Source organism: Chaetomium strumarium (assembly GCF_033439665.1).
Source record: "Chaetomium strumarium strain CBS 333.67 chromosome Unknown B0T15scaffold_3, whole genome shotgun sequence".
Lineage (NCBI taxonomy): Eukaryota > Fungi > Ascomycota > Sordariomycetes > Sordariales > Chaetomiaceae > Chaetomium > Chaetomium strumarium.
In genome coordinates, this window is record NW_026944431.1 from 2439542 (window position 1) to 2461050 (window position 21509).

At 56.6% G+C, this 21509-nt stretch overlaps 4 protein-coding genes across 4 annotated transcripts; 2 read left to right on the top strand and 2 right to left on the bottom strand.

Annotated features, from left to right (window-relative positions):
• Positions 1-46: 46 nt before the first annotated feature.
• B0T15DRAFT_393667 (Arv1-like family-domain-containing protein) lies at positions 47-3797 on the bottom strand (the record flags this gene model as incomplete). Its single annotated transcript, XM_062864697.1, has 5 exons — positions 47-510; positions 584-749; positions 825-878; positions 962-1176; positions 1946-3797. 5 exons carry the CDS (start codon positions 3795-3797, stop codon positions 47-49), a joined length of 2751 nt encoding a protein of 916 aa, XP_062722826.1.
• A 980-nt stretch (positions 3798-4777) lies between these two features.
• On the top strand, positions 4778-8827 carry B0T15DRAFT_162771 (SMC2-like protein). Its single transcript, XM_062862128.1, has 5 exons — positions 4778-4945; positions 4999-5039; positions 5091-5211; positions 5279-8364; positions 8450-8827. The coding sequence occupies exons 1-5, from the start codon at positions 4919-4921 to the stop codon at positions 8712-8714; spliced, it is 3540 nt and encodes a 1179-aa protein (XP_062722827.1). The 5' UTR covers positions 4778-4918; the 3' UTR covers positions 8715-8827.
• B0T15DRAFT_553400 (uncharacterized protein) lies at positions 8682-11265 on the bottom strand (the record flags this gene model as incomplete). The annotated part of the gene is made up of 7 exons (XM_062870317.1): positions 8682-9326; positions 9414-9528; positions 9703-9814; positions 9998-10866; positions 11048-11052; positions 11159-11163; positions 11251-11265. 7 exons carry the CDS (start codon positions 11263-11265, stop codon positions 9089-9091), a joined length of 1359 nt encoding a protein of 452 aa, XP_062722828.1. The 3' UTR covers positions 8682-9088.
• A 6441-nt stretch (positions 11266-17706) lies between these two features.
• Positions 17707-20457, top strand: B0T15DRAFT_163024 (uncharacterized protein). The gene is made up of 5 exons (XM_062862130.1): positions 17707-18154; positions 18209-18236; positions 18307-19055; positions 19123-19958; positions 20054-20457. Exons 1-5 carry the CDS (start codon positions 17801-17803, stop codon positions 20340-20342), a joined length of 2256 nt encoding a protein of 751 aa, XP_062722829.1. The 5' UTR covers positions 17707-17800; the 3' UTR covers positions 20343-20457.
• The last annotated feature ends 1052 nt before the right edge of the window (positions 20458-21509 follow it).

Genomic DNA, 21509 nt, shown 5'->3' on the forward strand with positions numbered 1-21509 from the left:
GACGAAGTTCAAAGACCAAAGAAAGTCAAGACGGCATGTCTGGCTACTAACCAACAGCCAACCTACCGGCCCACTCCCTAATATAAATTAACATAGCAACAAACGCCCTTCCGTCCTCTGCGACTCCCGTATCTCCAGCCGAGTCCACTCCTCCCAGCCCCGCGGCCCAGAGGACCGCTCTTCCCATCGCCCAACGACTGACGGCCCCAGCAGTCGCCAGCAGCGTAGCCACCCCGTACCCACAATCCAGCAGAATCTTGAGGGCCTCGACGTTGTTCGCCACAACTGCCCATCCCAATGACCGTGCGGCGGCAGGCACGTCGTACTCCCATATGACCATCAGGATGGGGAACAGCTTGGTGGAGGACGACACGAGCAGCGCAGTGGAGACGGAGTTGGGTCTAGGATAGCGCGGGAGGATGCCGAGCACCGCGAGCGGCGAGTAGCGGGACGAGGTGAGGAAGCGGATGGAACCGTGGAAGGCTATGGTCGAGAGAGTGCAGAAGAGTACTTAAAAGAAACAAGACAAGGGGTTAGTTCCAGCGAAGGAGGCAAGGAAGCGAGGGAGGCGGGAACGGCGTACGGAAGAACACGTATTGGAAGACTATCGGCTGCTGCGCGAGCCGGCCAAAGTTACTGTTATCCGTACCGGAGGGATCGGTGTCGGGGACCGCCCGGCGCTCGATGCGTGCCCAAGTGAGGTAGACGTCGAAAAGCAGGAGGAGGATGCCAAGGCGGATGATGGAGGGCTGTCCGGTGCTTAGTCTCCTGCTCCTCATGGATAAAAGCGCAACTACACCCATCTACAAACGGGGAGAACTCACTGCGAACTCATCTTCATCCTTCATTAAGGTATTGTGCAGCAAATGCCTATACACCTATTCTCCAAACCTCGCATCAGCCACCGTCCTCTCTGTCTCTCACTGGGCCCTGGCTAGGTAACGTAACGGGTATCGCCCACCTGCGGCTTGATCAGAACGAGGTCGATGAACAAGACAACGAAGTCATGCTCGACATATTTGTCGCAGAAGCGCCCGCAGTTCTTGCACACTGTCAGCCGGATATTGTGCCCGCCTGACTTGTCGCCTCCACCCTCGCGCCAGAGCGTCTTGACCGGGTGTCGGCACTCAATGCAGATCGGCATCGTATTTGCGGCATTTGTGTAATCTTTGCTCGCTGGGGAAGGGAAGGGTGACGGTCTTGTCGCCGCCCGTGTCAGTCTGCGCGGGGAATAGTAAGTATTAGTACCAGTAGAAGTAGTACTAGTAGTAGCTGCTGTTTGCGCAATTGGTTTGGCGGTGGTTGCGATCGCTCGTGGTCCAAGTGCTCTGATAAGAGCTTATCGGACTAAGCTCCGGCTCCAATATACTCCAACAGAATCCGGAGCACGAACCCATAATAATGAGCACAGCTTACCTGGATGAATGGATGCCAGTACTAAAACGCTGTACATGGCAAAGCGGGCAGAAGGCTAGAAATCAAATGACTTCAGTGGATCATACATTGTGCCACGGAAGCCACCCATAATACAAGAACAACACGAACAATGACAGCAACGGGCATTAGTTCAAGTTGCGTGCCTCTCATCAAGTTTGCACGAGAGCTACATGCTTGACGAACCCCAGCTTGCCATGCCATTGCCCGCGTGGCAGTGGCCATCTGTGCCTATATACAGAAAAAGCGCCCCAGTTTATAGCCTTGAGCCCCGTTAAATAATGATGTCACTGTATAAAAACGCCCGCAGCGCAATGCTAAGTTATCCCAGAGGACGGCACACCAGGTCTAGAATGAGCTGGATCGCCGTGTACAGAAAGATCCAGAAACTGTTCTCAGTTCCCCTAGTCCGCCTTCTTGTTCCCGCCCAGCGCAGCATTACTGCTACGACTCCTGACGCCCCCACCCAGTTGTTCCAAACCTCTCCCCGAAGCAGATCCGCCCGGCGAACCGCGGCCGGATGCGGGCGCCGAAAGGGCGCTAAGCAAACCTCCAGTATCCCACATCGACGAATCATGCCGCCCATCGTCGCTCCCCGTATCCGTCAACTCAATGAGATCCCCACCCAACTCGGGCACGCCACCGCCACCGCCACCGCCACCGCCAGGAGGCCTTCCCCGCGGGCCGATCACAGGGGTAAGCGGGCCCTGTCTGGCGCGCTCAAAAGCACCCCGTAGCCACGTCTCGATCGCAGCGGCAGCCTTGTCCAGCCCGGTGCCTTGCCGGCTGGTGGAGGCGGCATCACGCCCCTCTTCAAAGGGGCTTTCGACGATGGCGACATGCTCGTCTGGGTTGGTGAAGCCGAAACTGGCGCTCTCCGACCCCATGACAGACATGGACGGGAGAGAGTCGATGTTCAGCCCGGGCAGGTGCTTGTTGGTCCACGTGTTGAAATAGTCTGTCTCCGGACCGGGGGCTCGGACATGTCTGCCGAGCGAGCCGACGCCGCCTGGCCGGCGCATCCATGCTGGGCGAGGGTCATCGGTGCCGCTGCCGGCACTGCTGAGGCGGGTTCGCGGTGCGGAGCTGGTGTGTGTACCACGGTTCGAAAGGAGGCTTGGTCGTCGCGAGGAGGTGCTTCGCGGACTTTCGATGGCTGACTCGGAGACGGTAACGCTTGGTAGCTCGGTGGAGGCGCGCGGGGTGGACAGCGTCGATGTAGTGCGTATGCTTTTCTTCCTGCGTGGCGGGAAGTAACCGAGTGCTTTGCGCGGTACTCTCGCCACTTCAACCGGGTATGGGTGAGAGTCTATAGCCACCCATCTCACGTGAGCCCATGGTCTGTCATCATCGCCTGGTCTCGTCTGATCCGGTCCGTGGTCCTTTCTGAAGTTGGGAAAGTATTCACTTCGCGTTGCTTGGTTTTCCTGGCCAAAGGGGTCTGTTGCATCCGGCGTCTGCGAGGAAAGGAGATCAACCCTCGATGACGGGTTCGTAGGAGGGGCGCAAGGGCGGCCCTTGACCTCGCACGCCTCTACCGGTATTGCCAACCACTTCCGTACTTGGATATTATCCCGCGACCATAGCCCGTTGGCCCTTCGGAAGCTGTCCTCCCGGCATCTGTACTTCAGAACGATACCTGCGTACGTGTCCGTAGCTTGGACGTGGTGAATATAGGCCAAGTACTCTTCCGCCTCCTGCGTCTGCGCCGTCCGCCTGAGGTCCTCGTCTGAGCTCCGTTTCTTGAACCTGCCTGCCACGTCCAGCCCTCCGTTAACGCCATCATGGCTCTCAAGCACGCTTGCAGTCCGCATAACCTTCAATGCGGCTGCCCTTTTCGCGAGCGATCCTGCAGCAACGTCATCTGCACGCGGCCTTCCTTCGGCTGTTGGTGTCGGACCCCAGCTACCATCCATCCCATCATCTCGATAACTGGCTTGCCGGGTGGTCGTGGGTCGTACTCTCCCGCTTCCATCCCTACTGCGTGGCCGATTCGCCTCACCGCCAAATCCCGACGCTCCGCTTCCTAGCAGCGAAGACGCCAACTCCTGTACTGAAGCCCAGCTCGGCGTCCACGAACTATCAAGCAATCCACGGCCGACGCCCGGGGTCTTGCCTCGAACGACAGAGCGGACAACTTCAGTCCCGGAATTGTTCCTCCCTGTGACCGAACCAACTTGTGTAGATGGAATTGGTGTGGCACCTCGGCTGGGCGTACGACTGGCGCTGGGGAGAGCGGAAGACGACCCCGCGTCGTCTTGGGTGCTGAGGAGGCGACGAGCCCGCGGACGTACGGATGCCGTGTCCAAATCTTGTGTGGCGGGCCGGAATGTGCTGGAGGACGAACTCCGCGAAGGGATCATTGCCTCGGGCATCCTCCCAACCATGCCGGGGGCCTCGACACGCGGCAATGGCGGCGGTAACAGATAAGCATCAGATCGTGCCCGGTCCAACCATTGGATGCTGCGCTCTATGACGGCGCGCTACTGGTCGTGTCGTAGGAATCAGTGTTAGACGTCGATCAGATTGCTGAGCGGTCAGTCGCAGCTTCGATCGACTCGCCTGGTGGTTAGCCAGGTTGTGGGATGGTACGCAGGTCAGCCGTATCCGTACTGTGTGGCAGCCGGGAGTTCAGTTGGTTAAATGACCCTCGCCTGTGACGGGAGCATCCGCTAGATGGGATTGAGGCACGGATTGGCCCAAGAATCACACAATACATTCGCGCGATACAGAAAAGTGTTCGTTGAGAGAGCTCCCGGGGCGGAAGGCATATCTCCAGCGCTAGAGAAAGCGTACGTATCCCCTTGATAGGTAGGTTGAATGCCAGGCCCATTCCAAGTCGGGGGGCAGCGGCGGCTGTGGCGCCCCTGGAGCGTGGTCCGGGGAGCCTTGTGCAAGCCGATCTTGTGTGTTTGAGCAAGGTGGCCAATGACCGCCAAGCCAGCGCTAGCGACGCCCGTCCCGATGATGCAACTGTTGTGCAAGGCGGGCATACTGTCAGCTTTCCAACGGCTGAATTCCCCCGTTCAGAGAGCCGTATATTGCTCTGTATGAGAGTGATGGTAGTCTAAATTCGGGTACGGATCACCTGTATATACGTCTTCACCGCAATCCGAGATCCAGGTTTATCGTGGCATTTTGATTCTCAAGTTTGGGAGGTTTTGTACCAATGTAAGATACTAAGGTATGTAACAAACAGTAAACGTCGCATCACAGTGCACTTCTGCTCGCTTGGCCCGAAACCGTACCTTCCTACGTAATACAGTATTTAACAGTATCCATGTTACCATCAGGTCCCCGATGCACGAGCCACCCCGCTGCGGGGCGACAGGTTGAGCAGAAGTAAACAAATAAGAACTACTACCACAGAGGAGGGGCGCGACGTGTCTCTGAAAGGGCTTTGGGGGATTTTGCGCGCCTGCCCCGGAACCCCGAACGGATCGACGGCCAACAACAGTACGCGGATTACTCCGCCGACGCCACCATGAGAGTGACGGAATTGATTATCGACGTAAGTCTCGGGTAGACTGCGTTGGTTTGGCGACAGCAACTGACCTCGAACAGGGCTTCAAGTCGTATGCCGTGCGGACGGTGATATCAGGATGGTAATGTTTCGCGGCGCTGGAAGGTTTGGCAAGCGCTGATAATGGTTGCAGGGACGAGAGCTTCAACTCCATCACCGGCCTCAACGGCAGTGGCAAGTCCAACATCTTGGACGCCATCTGCTTTGTACTGGGCATCACCAACATGTCCACTGTCCGAGCTCAGAACCTGCAGGTGAGGCAGACACTCGAACCTCGCCATAGGTCTGGGACCTTCTAGCTGATCGGCATTGCGCCTCCAGGACCTTATCTACAAGCGCGGACAGGCAGGCGTCACCAAGGCCAGCGTCACGATCGTATTCGACAACAGAGACAAGAAGCGTTCCCCCATCGGATTTGAGGAATATGCGACCATCAGTGTGACCCGGCAGATCGTGCTTGGTGGGACCACGAAATACCTGATCAACGGCCACCGTGCCCAGCAACAGACCGTCCAGAACCTGTTCCAATCGGTCCAGCTGAATATCAACAATCCCAATTTCCTGATTATGCAAGGACGCATCACCAAGGTGCTGAACATGAAAGCCGTCGAGATTCTCGCCATGATCGAGGAGGCGGCGGGCACGAGGATGTTCGAGGATCGGAGGGACAAGGCGCTGAAGACGATGGCAAAGAAGGACCTGAAACTCCAGGAAATCACCGAGCTGCTCCGCGATGAGATTGAACCGAAGCTTGAAAAATTACGAACTGAAAAGCGCGCCTTTCTCGACTTTCAGCAGACGCAAAACGACCTCGAGCGGCTGACTCGGGTCGTGGTGGCTCACGACTATGTGCGGTGTCAGGAGAAGTTGAAGCAATCGGCCTCGGACCTCGAAGCAAAACGGCAGCGTGAGAAGGACCTGGAGGAGTCAGCCGCACGACTCAAGAGTGAAATATCCAATCTAGAGGAGGATTTGCAACGGGTCAAGGCGCAACGCGACAAGGAACTCCGGAAAGGCGGCAAGGCGCAGGCGCTCGAGGAGGCGGTGAAGAAGCACGCCAACGAGCTGGTTCGTCTGGCAACCGCAGCCGATCTCAAGCGCAGCAGCATGTCGGAAGAACAGGAGCGGAGGGTAGCAGGTGAGAAGACGGTTGCGGAGCTGGAGGCGACCTTAAAGGAGAAGACGAAGGCGTACGAGAAGATCAAAGCAAAGTACGACGCAGCCAAGGAGGCAGCGGAGAAGCAGAGACAGGAAGCAGAATCCAAGGAAGAACTGCTCCAGACTCTACAAACCGGTGTTGCGTCCAAGGAAGGTCAGGAAAGCGGATACCAGGGGCAACTGCAAGACGCGAGGAACCGCGCCACGGCAGCTGTGACGGAGCAGGAACAGGCGAAGCTCAAGATCGCTCATCTCGAGAAGCGCATCAAAGAGGAGGAGCCGCGTGCGATGAAGGCAAGGGACCAAAATGCTGTCCTGCTCAAGGACATCGAGGGCCTCAAGCAGCAGGCCCAGCGGCTGGAGAAAGAGCTGGGGAAACTCGGCTTCCAACCAGGGTCAGAGCAGGAGATGTACAAGCAAGAAGCCTTGCTGCAGCAGACCATCCGGAACCTACGACAGGAGTCCGATGCGCTGAAGCGCAGGGTCGCCAACATTGACTTCCACTACGCAGATCCAGTGCCCAACTTTGACCGGTCCAAGGTCAAAGGCCTGGTGGCGCAGCTGTTCACCCTTGACAAGCAGTTCTCGCAAGCGGCCACGGCCCTCGAGATCTGCGCTGGTGGGCGGCTGTACAATGTGGTGGTCGACAACGAAGTCACAGGCACACAGCTGCTGCAGGGTGGAAGGCTCCGGAAGCGGGTGACCATCATCCCCTTGAACAAAATCGCCGCCTTCCGAGCATCTGCACAGACCATTGCTACCGCACAGAGAATTGCACCGGGCAAGGTTGATCTGGCGCTGTCCCTTGTCGGGTACGATGAAGAAGTCTCGGCCGCCATGGAGTACGTGTTCGGCAACACTCTGGTCTGTGCAGATGCCGACACAGCAAAGAGGGTGACATTTGACCCCAACGTAAGGATGCGGAGTATCACGTTGGAGGGCGATGCTTACGATCCCTCGGGCACGCTTTCTGGCGGCAGCGCTCCCAACTCAAGTGGTGTTCTGATTACGCTGCAGAAGCTCAACGAGATCACCAGGCAACTCAGAGAAGCTGAAGCATCACTTGGCCAGCTGCAGTCGCAGATTGCGCGGGAAAAGTCCAAGCTCGACCAGGCCAAGAAGCTGAAACAGGAACTGGACCTCAAGATGCACGAGGTCAAGCTTGCTGAGCAGCAAATCAGCGGTAACTCGTCATCATCCATCATCCAGGAGGTGGAAAAGATGAAAGAGACGATTGCGCAGCTCAAGCAGTCAGTCGTCGATGCCAAGCAAAGGCAGGCCGAGGCCAGTGCCGACATCAAGAGGATTGAGAAGGACATGAAGGACTTCGACAACAACAAGGACGCCAAGCTCATCGAGCTCCAGGCTTCCGTCGACAAGCTCCGTGCGTCCCTTGAGAAGATGGCAGCATCAAACAAGGCGCTCCAGAAGGAGCTCCAGACGGCGCAGCTCGACTCGGAACAGGTCTCGGGCGACCTCGCTGCGGCGCGAGAACAGCTCCAGGAAATGGACCTCGCCCTCAAGGCCCAACGGGAAGAGGTGGAGGGACTCGTCGCGCAGCAAAAGAAGGTCAAGGAAGTGCACGATGCGGCGCAGGCGCAACTGGACGAGGAGCGCACCAAGCTGCACGTCTTTGACGACGAGCTCCGCGCGCTGGAGGAAGCCATCCGGTCCAAAAACGCGCGCATCACCGAGGAAGGCCTCGAGAAGCAAAAGCTGGGCCACCAGATCGAAAAGTTCCACAAGGAGCAGCAGACGGCAGCGCAAATGGTGGCGAAGATGGAGGAAGAGCACGAGTGGATCGCCGACGCGCGCGACCAGTTCGGCCGCACGGGCACGCCCTACGACTTCAAGGGCCAGAACATTGCGGAATGCAAGGCGACGCACAAGAACCTGCTCGAGCGCAGCCAGGGCCTGCGCAAGAAAATCAACCCCAAGGTCATGAATATGATCGACAGCGTCGAGAAGAAGGAGATGTCGCTCAAGCACATGATGCGGACCGTCATCCGCGACAAACGCAAGATCGAGGAGACCATCATCAGCCTCGACGACTACAAGAAGAAGGCGCTGCAGGAGACGTGGCAGAAGGTCAACGCCGACTTCGGCCAGATCTTTTCCGAGCTGCTGCCGGGTAGCTTCGCGAAGCTGGATCCACCCGAGGGCAAGACCATCTCGGATGGCCTCGAAGTGAAGGTCAGCCTCGGCAAGGTCTGGAAGCAGAGCCTGACCGAGCTAAGCGGAGGTCAACGGTTTGTTTTCCCCTCTCCCTCTCTTTCCCCGTGCCCAAGTCCGCGCCAACTAAGCTAACCTTTCCTCCCCTCCCTGATTTGCCAGGTCGCTAATCGCCCTCTCGTTGATCATGGCGCTCCTGCAATTCAAGCCAGCACCCATGTACATCCTGGACGAGGTCGATGCCGCGCTCGACCTCTCGCACACGCAGAATATCGGGCGCCTCATCAAGACGCGCTTCAGGGGCTCCCAGTTCATTGTCGTCTCGCTCAAGGACGGTATGTTCCAGAACGCCAACCGCATCTTCAGGACGCGGTTCAGCGAGGGCACCAGTATGGTACAGGCGCTCACGCCGGCGGATCTGAAGTGAGCCTCCTTTGTGTGGCACGCGAGGGCAAGGGGACGTGGGATGTTTTAGCTCAGAGGGAAGGAAGGAGGCATGGGGTGCGAGTGAGACGACGAGTTGGGCTATGTTGGCTCTATGGTTTCCTCTGGGACATAGGTGTGGCGTACTGGCTTGGCTCCCCGGATGACTGAGGCGATATTATTATTATGTATGATGACGGGATGGTCCGGTATACAACTTTGGCTAGGCTATGGGTAGGCTCGCGTCCGGTTTGTTCATGGGTGCTTCTCGTGCTTCTCACATGTGTTGTGGCTTTTCTGTTCAGTTGCCCGTACGTCTATGGTTCTATGTATCTAGATGTATCCGGATCTGCCTTCTCAATGCTGATGATCCCTCGTCTATTGGCGGATATATACGTGGGAGCCTCGGTCCAACACCTCTACCGACATCCCCACCTCGACCCAACTTTCCAGTCCCTCCTCGGAGGACGTCTTGGAATATAAAGGCGTCAGTTGCATGCCCAGGCAGCCCATGCTTGTCGCGCCTTCGTCGACATCTCTGTACTTCCTCAGAGACCTATCTGGTTCTACCGGGTGACGGTATCCAGTGTCTTGGTCTACGTTTGGCATTTTGCAGCTAAAGAAAGGGATGTATCAGTCAACGGTCAGAGTTCTGTGGATCCTCGAATGGATATTCGCTTTGCCGAGAGACACGGATACGCACCGGACAGTTCGGCAAGACACGTGGAATGTTGAGGCTTCCCGCCTACTGCCGGGACCCGGGATGAACCGGATCTTCCTCCAGGTGTCTTCATCATAAGGGGCATCTCCGCCGTCCACTGTTGTATGAACACCATGTTAGTATTAGTCGTTGTGGAGCGACGGTGGCTCTACACTGTACAGTATGTCAAGGTACACAAGGGGATCGTTCGGGCGAAAGTGGAACACTGAGGCGGACTCCACTCCCAACCTGTACGTAGTGTACGGTTAATAATAAGTCAAGAAAAACTCACCTATGATGTTAGCCCGGAACCGCCTGGGATCCAGGGCCGGGAGCGTGTCGTCCTTGTCGATCTTGGCATCGAAATCTCGAACGCTGGTCAGGTTCAGGAGGTGCAGGGGATACTACACGGTCGTTTCCAACATCCATAGTTAGTTATTAGTAACCATATAGGCCTCCACCTCCGGAGCTAAAGTAGCGACAATCAGACCATTTTTGTCGAGATAGGGGGTTGCGCGCGCGCCGGGGGGGGGGAAGTGAGATGGCCGGAAGGGAAGACGGGTTGGGGAGCTGGTGGTGATCCTCACAGCATCTTGGAACCCAGTGACGGGTTGGTAGCCGGCCTCGTCCTTGGTCGGGGCACAACGGTAGACGTTTCGTAATCGGTCCGGGTCGATGCGGAAGATGCCGAGTCTGTTGCTCACGCCAAGGTAGAGACCCAGCTCCCGAGGCAGCTCCGCTTCCAGATTAAGCGCCGTCACCGTGTCGCGCCAGATGGTCACATCCTCGTAAGCATAGCCGAGGGCCGCGATGTCCTCCCGGGATGGGAAGGCGACGGGCAAAAGGAACTCCTTCTCTGGCCGTGCGCTCCATCCGCGCGCAATCTTAGCCGCCGCCCAGCTCACGAGGCCGCGGAGACCGGGTTCCTGCCAGGGGAAGCGGACGAGCAGGAACGGCTCCGCAACCTTGGAGGACTGCCCGCGGGCTTTGATGATGTCCGGAACGAACAGCTCCGCCTGGACGGTTGCGAGGAGCGGAAACTGCCGTTGGGTGATGAAGTGCCATGAGCCTGAGTGTGATGATGGTGCTTCCTTCTCGCCAGCACTATGCACGTCCACCGGGAAGGCGCTCTTCAGCTGGGCGAACGTGTAGATGCGGTCAAACTCGAGGCCCGTCGGCAGCACCTTGCTCTGGCTGACCTCGATGCCCCTGCACGACTTGAGCGGGTAGATCCAGAGGCTGCTGATTTTCCCCGAGCTTGATTCGCCGCCCTTCGCCCCATTAGAGCTCGCAGCAGCGCCTTGTTGCTGACCCGTCAGGCCTGTTCGCGCCGGCCGGAGGCCGATTTGAGTATGTGTTTCAAGGAGAGCATCGCGCTTAGAAGGCGGGACCGGCGGAAAGAAAGTGAGGAGAGGGACAAAAAAGAGGAGAATGGTGATGATAAGGAGGAAAGCGCCTGAGCCGTCAATCGCCGGTCCGCCGCGTGGCACCGCCGTGCTTCCGTCCATTGCCGATTCGTTGGAAGTCGGTTGCTGCCGAATATCTGCTCGGGTAACGGGTTGCAGGCTCGTAGGAGCACGGCAACTCGCAGCAATATGTATTGTATGTACTGTATCGTACATAAGGTACATACATACCGTACCTACGGGACTTACAGAACACAGACTGACTTCTCAGTTTTAAGTTGTAACTTACGATATCATAACGGAACAGTCTAAGTACTAGCAGGCGAACATGGAAATACATACCGTACCTACCTAATGGTAAAGCTGTATTGTACGGTATATTAACTACAAGGGCTGGGACCGTGGTGTAAGAGCCGTGTAATTTGTAAACAAACATGTGCACTAGTCATTGTGTGTGAAAAACATGTATTAGGCTGGTGGTGAGTCTCATCTAGCATGCCTACCTAAGGTAGCTAACGTTTTGCCAAAAAAAAAAAAAAATAAAAAAAATAAAAAAAAAAAACAAAGAAAAGAGAGGGAAAGGAAAAGAAGGAAGAAAAAACTCTTGAGGCACAAGATAAGGCCCCTAAGGACAGCATTGTGCGGGAATTAACCTAGAACGTAGGGAACGTGGATAAGGAGATGAGACACGTATCTGAGACGCCTCGGATTGAAGCAGGTAAGACAACGCTATGCTATGATATTGTGTACCTTCTTACCACAATAAAGAGTTAAGGTCCATCGAGGTATGTCCACCGGCTGCGAGAGAGACTCAGGATGGAATCGGGCCCTTTGAGCGTTCTCCTAATCGACCGTCATCATCAGTATTAGTAGACCTCAGCGAAGAGCTACCGAAGCTGGACGGACGTCGACTCCCCAAGTCAACTCGACCTATTACTGTACCTCCGTGGTAGCACTTGGTAGCACTGGTAGAGGGCGGGTAGGTTGGTTCCCAGCGGATGTGGCCCCCAATTGACCCGGCAATTCGATGTAGGGCTGCATTTTAACCCCGCCGACCCGATTCGCTAGCGGTCCCCGAATAAGATATCGCCAGAAAACCGTCGTTCTGATTGGACTCAGCGCCTTACCGTCGGCCGGGTCCGTACGAAGCGCCTTCCGGGATCCCGCCCCGAGCAGCTGGTCTACTGGGTAGCAGGAATGGCGAGGCCGATGCATGTGATGATAAATTAACTGAACCCTGAATCCATCTCTTAGCTGGTCCTGGAAGCCTGGGTCATGCAAGCTCGATTTCTCGGTGAGGAATTGTAGGTACTTGTACAATACGTGCATACATACAATATAATATGCGCATCAAGCAGTGTAACGGGAAGGGGAGAGCTTGTCAATTAAATCTAGTAGGCTCCGGTAGTAGGTAACCTGCAGTGCGAGTCTGTGCGAGAGGCCGTCTTTTCAACATTCTTGTGACGAGTTAGCCGTACCATTCCAATGTGTTCCATCCGGATAACTACGTAGACGGCGATGGGGAAGGGAGCCCACCCGGACAATTGGTTTTTGGAAATGCCAGACAGCTTCTCTACTCTACCGCTTTGACCTCCGTCAACGAAGGCACCACAAGCTAGGCAGAACACGTGGATATGTTGGTAGTAATAACAACCAAGAGGACGCCTAGACAGTTCTGATGCTAGCAGAGACTGCACCGGACTCCTCCCCTACTATGGGGAGAGGGCAAGGGAGAGCCTTGCTGCGGTCCGCCTCATTGTCAGCTCTGCCGAAACCAATATGCTCCGACTAACTATAAAAGAGGCACTCCGTCATATCACGGCGAACAAGTGCCTTCCCACCCCTGGAAAGCGAGGGACGATGTCTAGGAAATTTGGAAGCGCCGGGAAAGCTGTCGATGGGAGAAGTGGCGGAGGGCACCTTAGCATCTGGCGGCTTTGATTCCGACGACCAGTCCGCGAAATCAGCTGTGCTATCGCCAGCTGCCTGTCCATCACACGCTTGGGGCGGGACAGCTCAGAGATCCCCAATAACAACTTCAAGAAGATAGGAGTTGGGATGGTTCACATGCCGGCCCGATGCTAGGTATATATGGGACATGATCGACAAGATCAACAACGGCAGGGGCCCGGGATTCCATTCTCCCTTTCAAGTGCTCTGCTCGAGCTATGGTACGCATCAGCAATTGGCATCAAGGAAACTGGTGTAGGAGATGGAAATTGCAGCTCAATGCAAAAGTGGCCGAAAGGCGAAGTACGGAGTACCACATAGAAAAGCTAAACGTCTCTTGCCTAGGTATTCAAGTCATTGATATCAGGGGCGTAAGAGCGAGAAGTTCGTGCAAAGGAAAGGAGTAGCGAGTCCGTCGATTCATGCAACTGTTCAGGCCGAGATAACACAGATGGCGCTAGAGCAGGGCCCCTGCCAGGACGGGGCAGCTGGCACCATGGAAACCGAACTCCGCTCCCTCACCGTTGAAGGGAAGAAGCCCGGCCACGCCAGTCAGCCCGGGAGGTTCCACCAACGGAAGGAACACCGCCCCGATCAGATTGACGTCGCATGAACTTGGCTCATTCCGATTTCAAACCCACCAGCCAATATTCATTTCACCGATTTGCGGGCCACGGCTTTCGAGAAGCTTAATACGAGCCATGAACCACCGCACCGGGCCACCTGCACCGGCAACGGCCTCGGCAATGATGTGCCGTATGTGCCACGGCAATGTGTAGTGTAGGAGAGCTGTGCCCGTGATTTCATGTAGTAGGAAAAGGTTTACAAGAGGTGTCCCCAGCTGCATATGAAGACGACCGCACCTGTGCTTTCAGCAATGGATTAGGTTTTGCTGATGACGATGCTATTGCCATTACCGCGGGTGAGCGGGAAGCTCTTTCCGCATGCCAACAACCTGGAAACTGATGAATTTGCATCATCCATGGATGCATACAAACCTACACTAGATCCAACGTTGCCCCCAACGATCCGGACGTCTGTCTCACTTTTTCATATCTCAACCTGCAAGTCTACCATGTAGCAACATCTTTTTCCGAAATGGTCCGGCCTCGAACTGCTGGCGCCCTGTGGACAAGTCATCCCCATGCCAGCAATCCTGGATCCCTCATGCGCCAATGCAATAATCGTCGCCCCATACGATGATTTATTTCCGGAATCCCTCAGCCGGAGGAAGATCGGTGCTGTACTCCGTACAGTACATACACCTAGTACGTCGTAGCCGCGGACAGCTCCCTACCCGGGTTGATGAGCACCTTGCGGCCCGGTCCCCAAGGGTATGCAATTTACGGCCGCGTAATAAAAGTCATCGTTCGATAAGTTCACTGCAGCAAAGCCAAGATTAGTTTATTGAGCAGACCACATTCCGTCTTCCTCTGGTACACGCCATCTATTGGCTGAAGCCCGGCGCTCCCCACAGCACCGCCCCGGATCAGATCTCACTTGTGATGTTCCAATTTGTGTTCTCCTCCCGCAGTAGTGTTCTATGCTGCTTTGCCGGCCGCTGGTCCGTGCGACACGCCCGATAAATCCGGCTGCATGTGGTATCTGACCAGTCCTCAGCAAGGCTTCTCGGCTCACATACCTTTTGAGGATGTTGGGCGCATCAGCTCCTACACTACGAGTGTCGAATCCCACGTTTGTGCCGGCACGGTGCCTCTACTGCGTAGTAATATACACTACGTGTATCCAGATCCGGATCCACGGGGCACGGCGGTTGTATGTAGTGTAGTACACGCCTAGTTGTAGCGGCGCATCTCCTGCATTGCTGCATCCTGATTATCTCACGCCTCGGGATCAGATCGTCTCCACCGTTGCCGCGGGCCAGCTTCACATTCGGGACAATGGGCGACGAGGATCCCGGGGAGTGCAGGCCCGATGTTCGCGGGCCAAGCAAGGGCCCATTGGCTAACTTTTGTAGGCGCCCTTCCCGCTGCAAGGACTCGCCCCGGTCATGTATCTGGCAATCTGCCATCCTGGAAAGCTGGGAAACGCTCTAGACCTGGTGCAAAGCCGTGAATGTCGTCAAGAACTTCGCAGCACGCTACTAACGGTAGTTATGGCGTGTCATCCCTTTGGAAGCCCTCCTTCTTTTCGAGGCGTCCAGCATGGGAGCCATGTGCTCGCCGCGCCATCCCATGTCTCAGTCCGCAAGGATCCACCACATGGCGCCGTATGGAGCACGACCGCGGCAAGGGACCCAGCTGTGACCGCGGCTGGCATCGCCAGTGTAGCGCACACCACCCATGCAAACGGTTGTTTTGTTGTATCAGAGAATGCGCCGGCGGCCCTGAACATATCGGTTGAAGCGCGAATATGAGGAGGGGCCATCTGCACATTCTGCAGTAGTCCGCTGCTAGTTGCCGCCGATCAAACGATGTCCTGCCTCGCGTCTGTCCAAGTTCACGAACGAGAACCATATACGGCACCTCTGCGATCTTATCCCCAACCGGCACACTGAGAATCAAGTCGGTGATTGAAGAGACACGGGGCGGGGTTTGTTTGTATGTATGGAATATATCTGTACTACGGTATGTAGTACAGTACCTATACGGTCACCTTCCTGTCGTGATCGTTGAGATGTTGGGACGCATCTAGCTCACTTTTAGTGCGCCTTATTAATGTAGGTACTACCCCGGTCAAGCGAAATGCGCTAGCAGAACTAACATTACCTCACTCCGTACAACTGCAGAGACTTCTGCCGCCTTCTACCGGGACCCCGGCGAGGGCGGGAGAAGCTCCTCCTGTCCTATGGTAGCGGAGGTTTGACAGTTGAGACTTGCGGGAAAGAACGACGGGACTACACAGTATGGACTACGCATGCACTGTACATATAGGTACTGTACAATACACACGTCCCGGCAGAGCTTCCATATTGCGAGACCCTTGGGGTTGCGGGAAGCACCGAATCGACCTGTGCAGAGACAGCCCGACGGGACTACTTTCGACGATGGCATGTGATGGAACTCTCCGGCTAATTTTTGAGCGTCTGGGCCCTTCGCTGTATTGACTTCCCGAGAGGCTGGCTCATCAATCCGTTCGTGACAGCTAATCAACGCGCTAACGTTAGTGCAGAAGAAGTTACGGCTCGGACCAGATCAGGGTTAACCCCCTAGCCTGGGCACCCCCCTACCGCGCACGCCTCCTGGACCAGGCTGGGGTCAAGCTGATCCTGGATGAGGCCCCATTATGGTCCCCATCGCTCCCCCATGGCCGTTAGCCTTGGGTCTCTGCTTATCGAACGATCGACTGGGTAATGAGATCGAGGGTCGAGCTGGGCGAGCTTATCCCTTGCAACAGTACACAGTACTTTACAACAGCAGCTCCCCGTGCCCTGCTCTCACAATATCGGTCTCCCTTCCTGGACGGGCCATCCGTCTTCTACACGACAACGCCGACAAGGCCGGGCAACCCACCGTTGCATTCATCACTTGCCATTTTGGGGTCTTTCCCGCGTCACGCCCTGTAGGTAGGTATGTACATAAAAACATACATACAGTGCCTCTAACGACCTCCGCTTTGGCCCCCATCCTATGCCGTACAACACCTAATGCCGAAGAGTAATAGTAACTCTCGGAGCAAGTCTGGTTAAGTCTGGTCAAGTCTGTTGTGTCTACCTCGTCCGTCGTCCATCGTCCCTCGATCATCGCTGGACGGTAACATTCCGCACCGGGCGTGTTGACTTGCTCTTGGCAGCTCGAAGGAGGCACCTAGGTACGTAGGAGACACGCACCGCCAGCGGCTACCCCTTGTCCTGACCTTGTTGAGGGCTCACGTCAAAGCTACCTGCAACCAGAACCGCCCCCCGCCTGTGCACACTGCAGGCTCCTCACGGCTGTCTCCGCTCCAGCCAGCATCGGTGCCAGCCTCTCCCCTACCACGGTTGCGCAACACAAACTCGTACTGTGGGTAATAAGGGTGGGTGAGTGTCCGGGGTAGTAGGGTGTGGTTATCCTGGCTCGCCTGGCCCGTATTTCTTCATCTGGTCAACGATTGCTCAGTGGTATCCCGCCTGCATACCCACGCTCGTACCAAGAATCGACCTGCCTTCGCAGCAGATCGCATCGCATCTTGTGATTCCTCCCCCCCACCGCGGGCCACCAGCGAGCAATCCCTACACTATCGACCCAGAAGCGCCGGGGCACTGGCAGTCTCTCACGCCTCTTGACCCTGAAGCTTGTGCGAGCGGCCTGCTTAGGTACATACTGTGTACGCATCTGGCTGTCAGCGGCCCGCCCTCACCCGTTTTCCAACACAACCCTCCAACGGAGCTCACAGCTGAGCTCCACGAAGGGTTCGCCACCTAAACATACCTACCGCAGTACGGTACATAGTACCTACCTAGCTCGACCGGCATCTTCTAACCGACGGCATACCTACACAGTACTGTACAAGTACATACTCAACAGCCCGGACCCATAATTGCACAGGGCCTCGTTCGACTCCTCTCTGGGCCCTGGCGCTCTCTGCCAACCTGCCCCCCGTTGCAAGAGCCAGGGGTGTGCTTGATTCTTCGCATCTCGACGGAGTACGACGGAGTACTGTACCCTATATTCCAAGGCTCACCGGCTTCCTTGGATCCAGTACCAATATCGGGGATACTTCTTGAATGGTATTCGGGGTGGAAGCACTGGCTGTAGTAAGAACGCAGTCATCGGCAAGGGTTCATTCTTTTTATTTTTTTAATTCTTTGTTCTTTTACTGCCTTCCCCTCCTCGACCTGATCCTGCTTCCTCTTCCGTGGAACATTCCGCCGTGGCCTACGACAGTTTTTTTTTTTTTTTTTTGAAGTGGCTGCCACAAGCATTTTGGGCTCGGGGTCCTCATAAAGCGTTGGTCGGCGTGTTCGCTCCGTCCTGGCTGCCACCGTTGTTCTCCCGTCGACACGGGCAGTCTGGATGGTTCTGCTGCCAAGATAAAATTCGCCATACAACGAACGCGCCGTCTCTGACATAGGCAGCACCTGCCGAGTTCCCCATGGTGTGGGCAGGCAACGGGATCCGACGCCAGGATATACCGACCGCCAGCGTCTCAGCATCCGCGATGGGCGACTACTACCAGCACTTCCTCTCCTCCATGATGGGGGTCGGGGGGCAGCCGTACGCAGGGCATCCGGGCCAGATGCCGCAGCCTCCGGTTGTGCCGATGGGCGCTTCTTCGGCCCCCAGTCCGTATCAAAGCCTCGGCTACTTCACGGGCTTCCCGGAGCCGATCATGTTCAACGCGCCCAAGGCGCAGAGAAGCAGGAGGAAATCCGCCCCGGGTCTCGACCATATCAAGCATCGCCGCACCAGGTCTGGCTGCTACACGTGTCGCAGCCGGCGTGTGAAGGTATGTTCAAGCCCGCCCGCGAAGCCCACGTTCGAGTCTGACAGGCTTTTATAGTGCGATGAGACCCATCCGATCTGCGAAAGTTCGTTCAGCATCCGCTGCGTCAAACCACGTCGAGCCTTACGGACAGTCGTGCTAACCGCTGTGTGTAGGATGCAGGAAGGGAAAGAGAGAATGTGTCTACCCAGAACCACCGCAGCCAAAGGGTTCCCGGCAGAGTCCCGGGCCAAGTCGGCAGCCGAGCCCGAGTTCTTCCCGCGGCGACGACGACGACGAGGTCGAGCATGACACCAAGCTGGACCCCATCATGGACGAGGACGAGGACGAGCCGGGGAGCGCCACGTCGCAGACATCGATGCCAACCTTCCCTCTGCGACGGTCCAGTACGACGTCCTCGTTCGGTCGCCAGCGTGCTGTTGCCGGTCACCGTCAGGGGTCGGAGACGCCTTCGTTCGAAGGGAACAAGTCCTCCTCCCCGGCGCTCTCGTCGGGCACTACCACGAGAACACAGACGCCCTCCGGCGGCTTGCATTGCCCCGACGCTGCGGCGAGCATCACGCCGCCTGCACGGCCCGACTGGACATTTCTCCCGCACGAGCTGCAGTTCTACCTCAACTACTTCTACGACAACATCAGCCACTACCACTACTGCATGGTGAACGACGCAGACGACTTCTTCCGCACCGTGCTCATCGGGCTAGCGCTTCGTAACGATGCGCTACTCTACGGCGTCGTGGGCTTTTCGGCATACCACCACGCTCTGAACAACCCGAACGGAAGGATCAACGACTTTCTTCAGTACTACAGCCACAGCGTCACGCTGCTCCTGGAGTGTCTGAAGAAGGAAGAGAAGTACAGCATAGGCACGCTGTTGACGATCCTGCAGCTTGCGACGATCGAGGTGAGCGCTCCTCCCGAGAAAAGAAAACAAAAAAAAACCGAAGCATCGGGCCTGAACGCTCCGGCAGTTGCTAACGGCTAGGTTGGCGGGGCGGGAAAAAAAGGAATACTTGGGCGACTGGGTTAACCTCATGGGCCACCAGAAGGCAGCGTTCGAGGTGCTGACGCACAATTTCACGGCGCAGTCGATCATGCAGACACCGCTGGGTCGCGTGGCTCTGATGTGGTATGCGCGCTTCGACATCTTCATCGGCATCATGGGCAGCTTCGGGACCTCGCTCTCTCGGGAGTGGTACCTAGCCTCGGCGGAGTACTACGAGGCGCGAGCCGCGGCCGAACCGCACAACGTGGGCTGGAAGATCGAGGCATGCTCGGCACGCGTGCGGCTGAACTCGATGGAGATGTGCTTGCTCTTTGCCAAAGGCGCCAAGAGGGAAGTCACCGAGGAGGAGTACGGCGCTGAGCACCGCAAGCTGTCCGCCGTCTGGGACAGCTGGAAGGACAGCTGGGATCCGGCCCTGACCGACGCCGCCTTTCTCGTGACCGAATTTCCCGGCGGCCAGACGCCGGACCCGAACGACATCGTGAGCCCGTTTGCGCCGGGCGTCCTGTTCCGGCCCCCACTGTTCGCCTCGACGCTCATGAAGTGCGAATACCACTCGATTGCGCTGATGCACGCCAGCCAGACTGCTGGGAAGCTCACCGACGACGATCGCGCCCGCTTGATGGAGCACGCATATGCCGTGTGCCAGATCTCCGAGACGGTCGAGCAGTGGCCCGACAGTCCGCCGGGCAGCCTGATCCTGTTGCACTCCTGTCTTGCCATTGCCGCGCTCTATCTGCCACAGGATGCGAGGCATCACATGTGGGTCAGGAGGAAGCTTGCCTTGTTTGAGACCAAGGGGTGAGTTCTTGTCTTGACTTTGACCGAGTACCAAGGTTCCTCTCGAGATGCCATTTAGTTACTGACGCTGGGACTGTTCGCATACAAACAATTAGATACATATCCCCCGTTACGATGCGTACACGCATGGCACAACTCTTCGGCGACGAGAGCTGCCTCCGGTGGTGGCTCCCGGACGACGAGGGCTTTACCCCGCTGCTGCAGAACATTCGGGCCATTGCCGACGAACGCAACGCCATGGCCTTGTCGACACAGCAGGAGAGCTTGACACAGATCCGCCACGTCTTCTCTCGGATGCAGATTGGACCAGAGGAGGCGCCTGCGCCTGCGCAGGGCGACGACGCCGCGCGTACGGGCGGAAAGGATGACCCGACGATGGGTTGAACACCGCACCAGGTGGACGGAAGGCGAGGTCGGAGGTTGGGTGGATACAAGCTTGGTACACCGGCAATGGTTTCCAAGATTGCGAAGGGGTGAGGCGTCAGGGGCGGAAAACACGCCGTCGTGGTTGTCGTTCCGACCATCCGGGCGCTTACCAACCTGGAGTCATCACATCATCCCCGGCCTTCTCGAGCAGAAGTGGCCCCCGCGACGCGGGCCCGGTTGACGTCCGATGCCGGCTCTCTTTCCACGACGCCAAAGTGGTCCCCTGGACAATTTCCTGGGACCCGGTAATGCGGCCCTGCGACGTCACATCTCGCTGCTAATGCAGGGGGCCAGACGCTGGGATCGCCGCTTGCACCGTTTTGCTCACCTGAAACAAGCCGTGGGACCTTGGCAACCGGTGGGGACCCACCCCTTCGGCATTCCGTGCCCCCCGTTCGACCCCACATTTCTCTCCACTTCCCACGCGCGACAACACAATGATTGCCCGGCCGAGAACCGCAACACCAAATCGGACGAACCATGTCACACTCGGACACCCAGGGAGCAATCCGTGTCAAATTCTCCTCAGACCCATGTGCCAGGCGCTCGGCTTCAATGGCCATGTGCCGTGGTTCCAGCTCGTCCACAACTTGGGTCGACACTACTACGGACACGCCACCCCGTAAGAAGCTAATAAGATTCGGGGAAGTCGGGAGGCCAGCCCGTTCACTTTGCCGGGACAGATCCTTACGACGTTACCGCCTTCGTATCCACGCATTCACTCCCTATCTCAGTTATCCTTCGCCGCGGCTTCGACCTCACCTCTCTTCTTTTACGTTCAATCCCCCACACGTGGCGGCATCATCTCGGAATCCTGGATTAACTTCACTTCTCGTCGTGTATATTTAACATTACCCTTTGCCATACTTGGCTTTATCTATTTCTCTCCGCTGTATAAACTCATAGTGTTTTTTTTTTGTTCTTGCACATAATTCATACACTGCACTGAAGCCATGTATTGTACTACTCTGCAGACTTTCACCCGCGGAACCTTCTTCATCTTGAGGTACTACAGGTAGTTAAAAGTGACACGCCCTCCCGTGCATGTACAATACCCGTTACCCTTCCCCATTCCCGAATATTTTCTCGAGTTATATTATCAGAACACAACGAGACAGGCCGCCG

What these genes read in the sequence shown, in the direction of transcription:
- B0T15DRAFT_162771 (XM_062862128.1), top strand. Translation starts at nt 4,919, where the DNA reads ATGAGAGTGACGGAATTGATTATCGAC. An exon ending in TGACGGAATTGATTATCGAC is followed by an intron (nt 4,946 to 4,998) that starts GTAAGTCTCGGG and finishes GACCTCGAACAG; the next exon opens with GGCTTCAAGTCGTATGCCGT. An exon ending in CGGACGGTGATATCAGGATG is followed by an intron (nt 5,040 to 5,090) that starts GTAATGTTTCGC and finishes TAATGGTTGCAG; the next exon opens with GGACGAGAGCTTCAACTCCA.
- B0T15DRAFT_163024 (XM_062862130.1), top strand. Translation starts at nt 17,801, where the DNA reads ATGGTGTGGGCAGGCAACGGGATCCGACGCCAGGATATACCGACCGCC. An exon ending in TGCAGCTTGCGACGATCGAG is followed by an intron (nt 19,056 to 19,122) that starts GTGAGCGCTCCT and finishes ACGCTCCGGCAG; the next exon opens with TTGCTAACGGCTAGGTTGGC. An exon ending in GCCTTGTTTGAGACCAAGGG is followed by an intron (nt 19,959 to 20,053) that starts GTGAGTTCTTGT and finishes ACAAACAATTAG; the next exon opens with ATACATATCCCCCGTTACGA.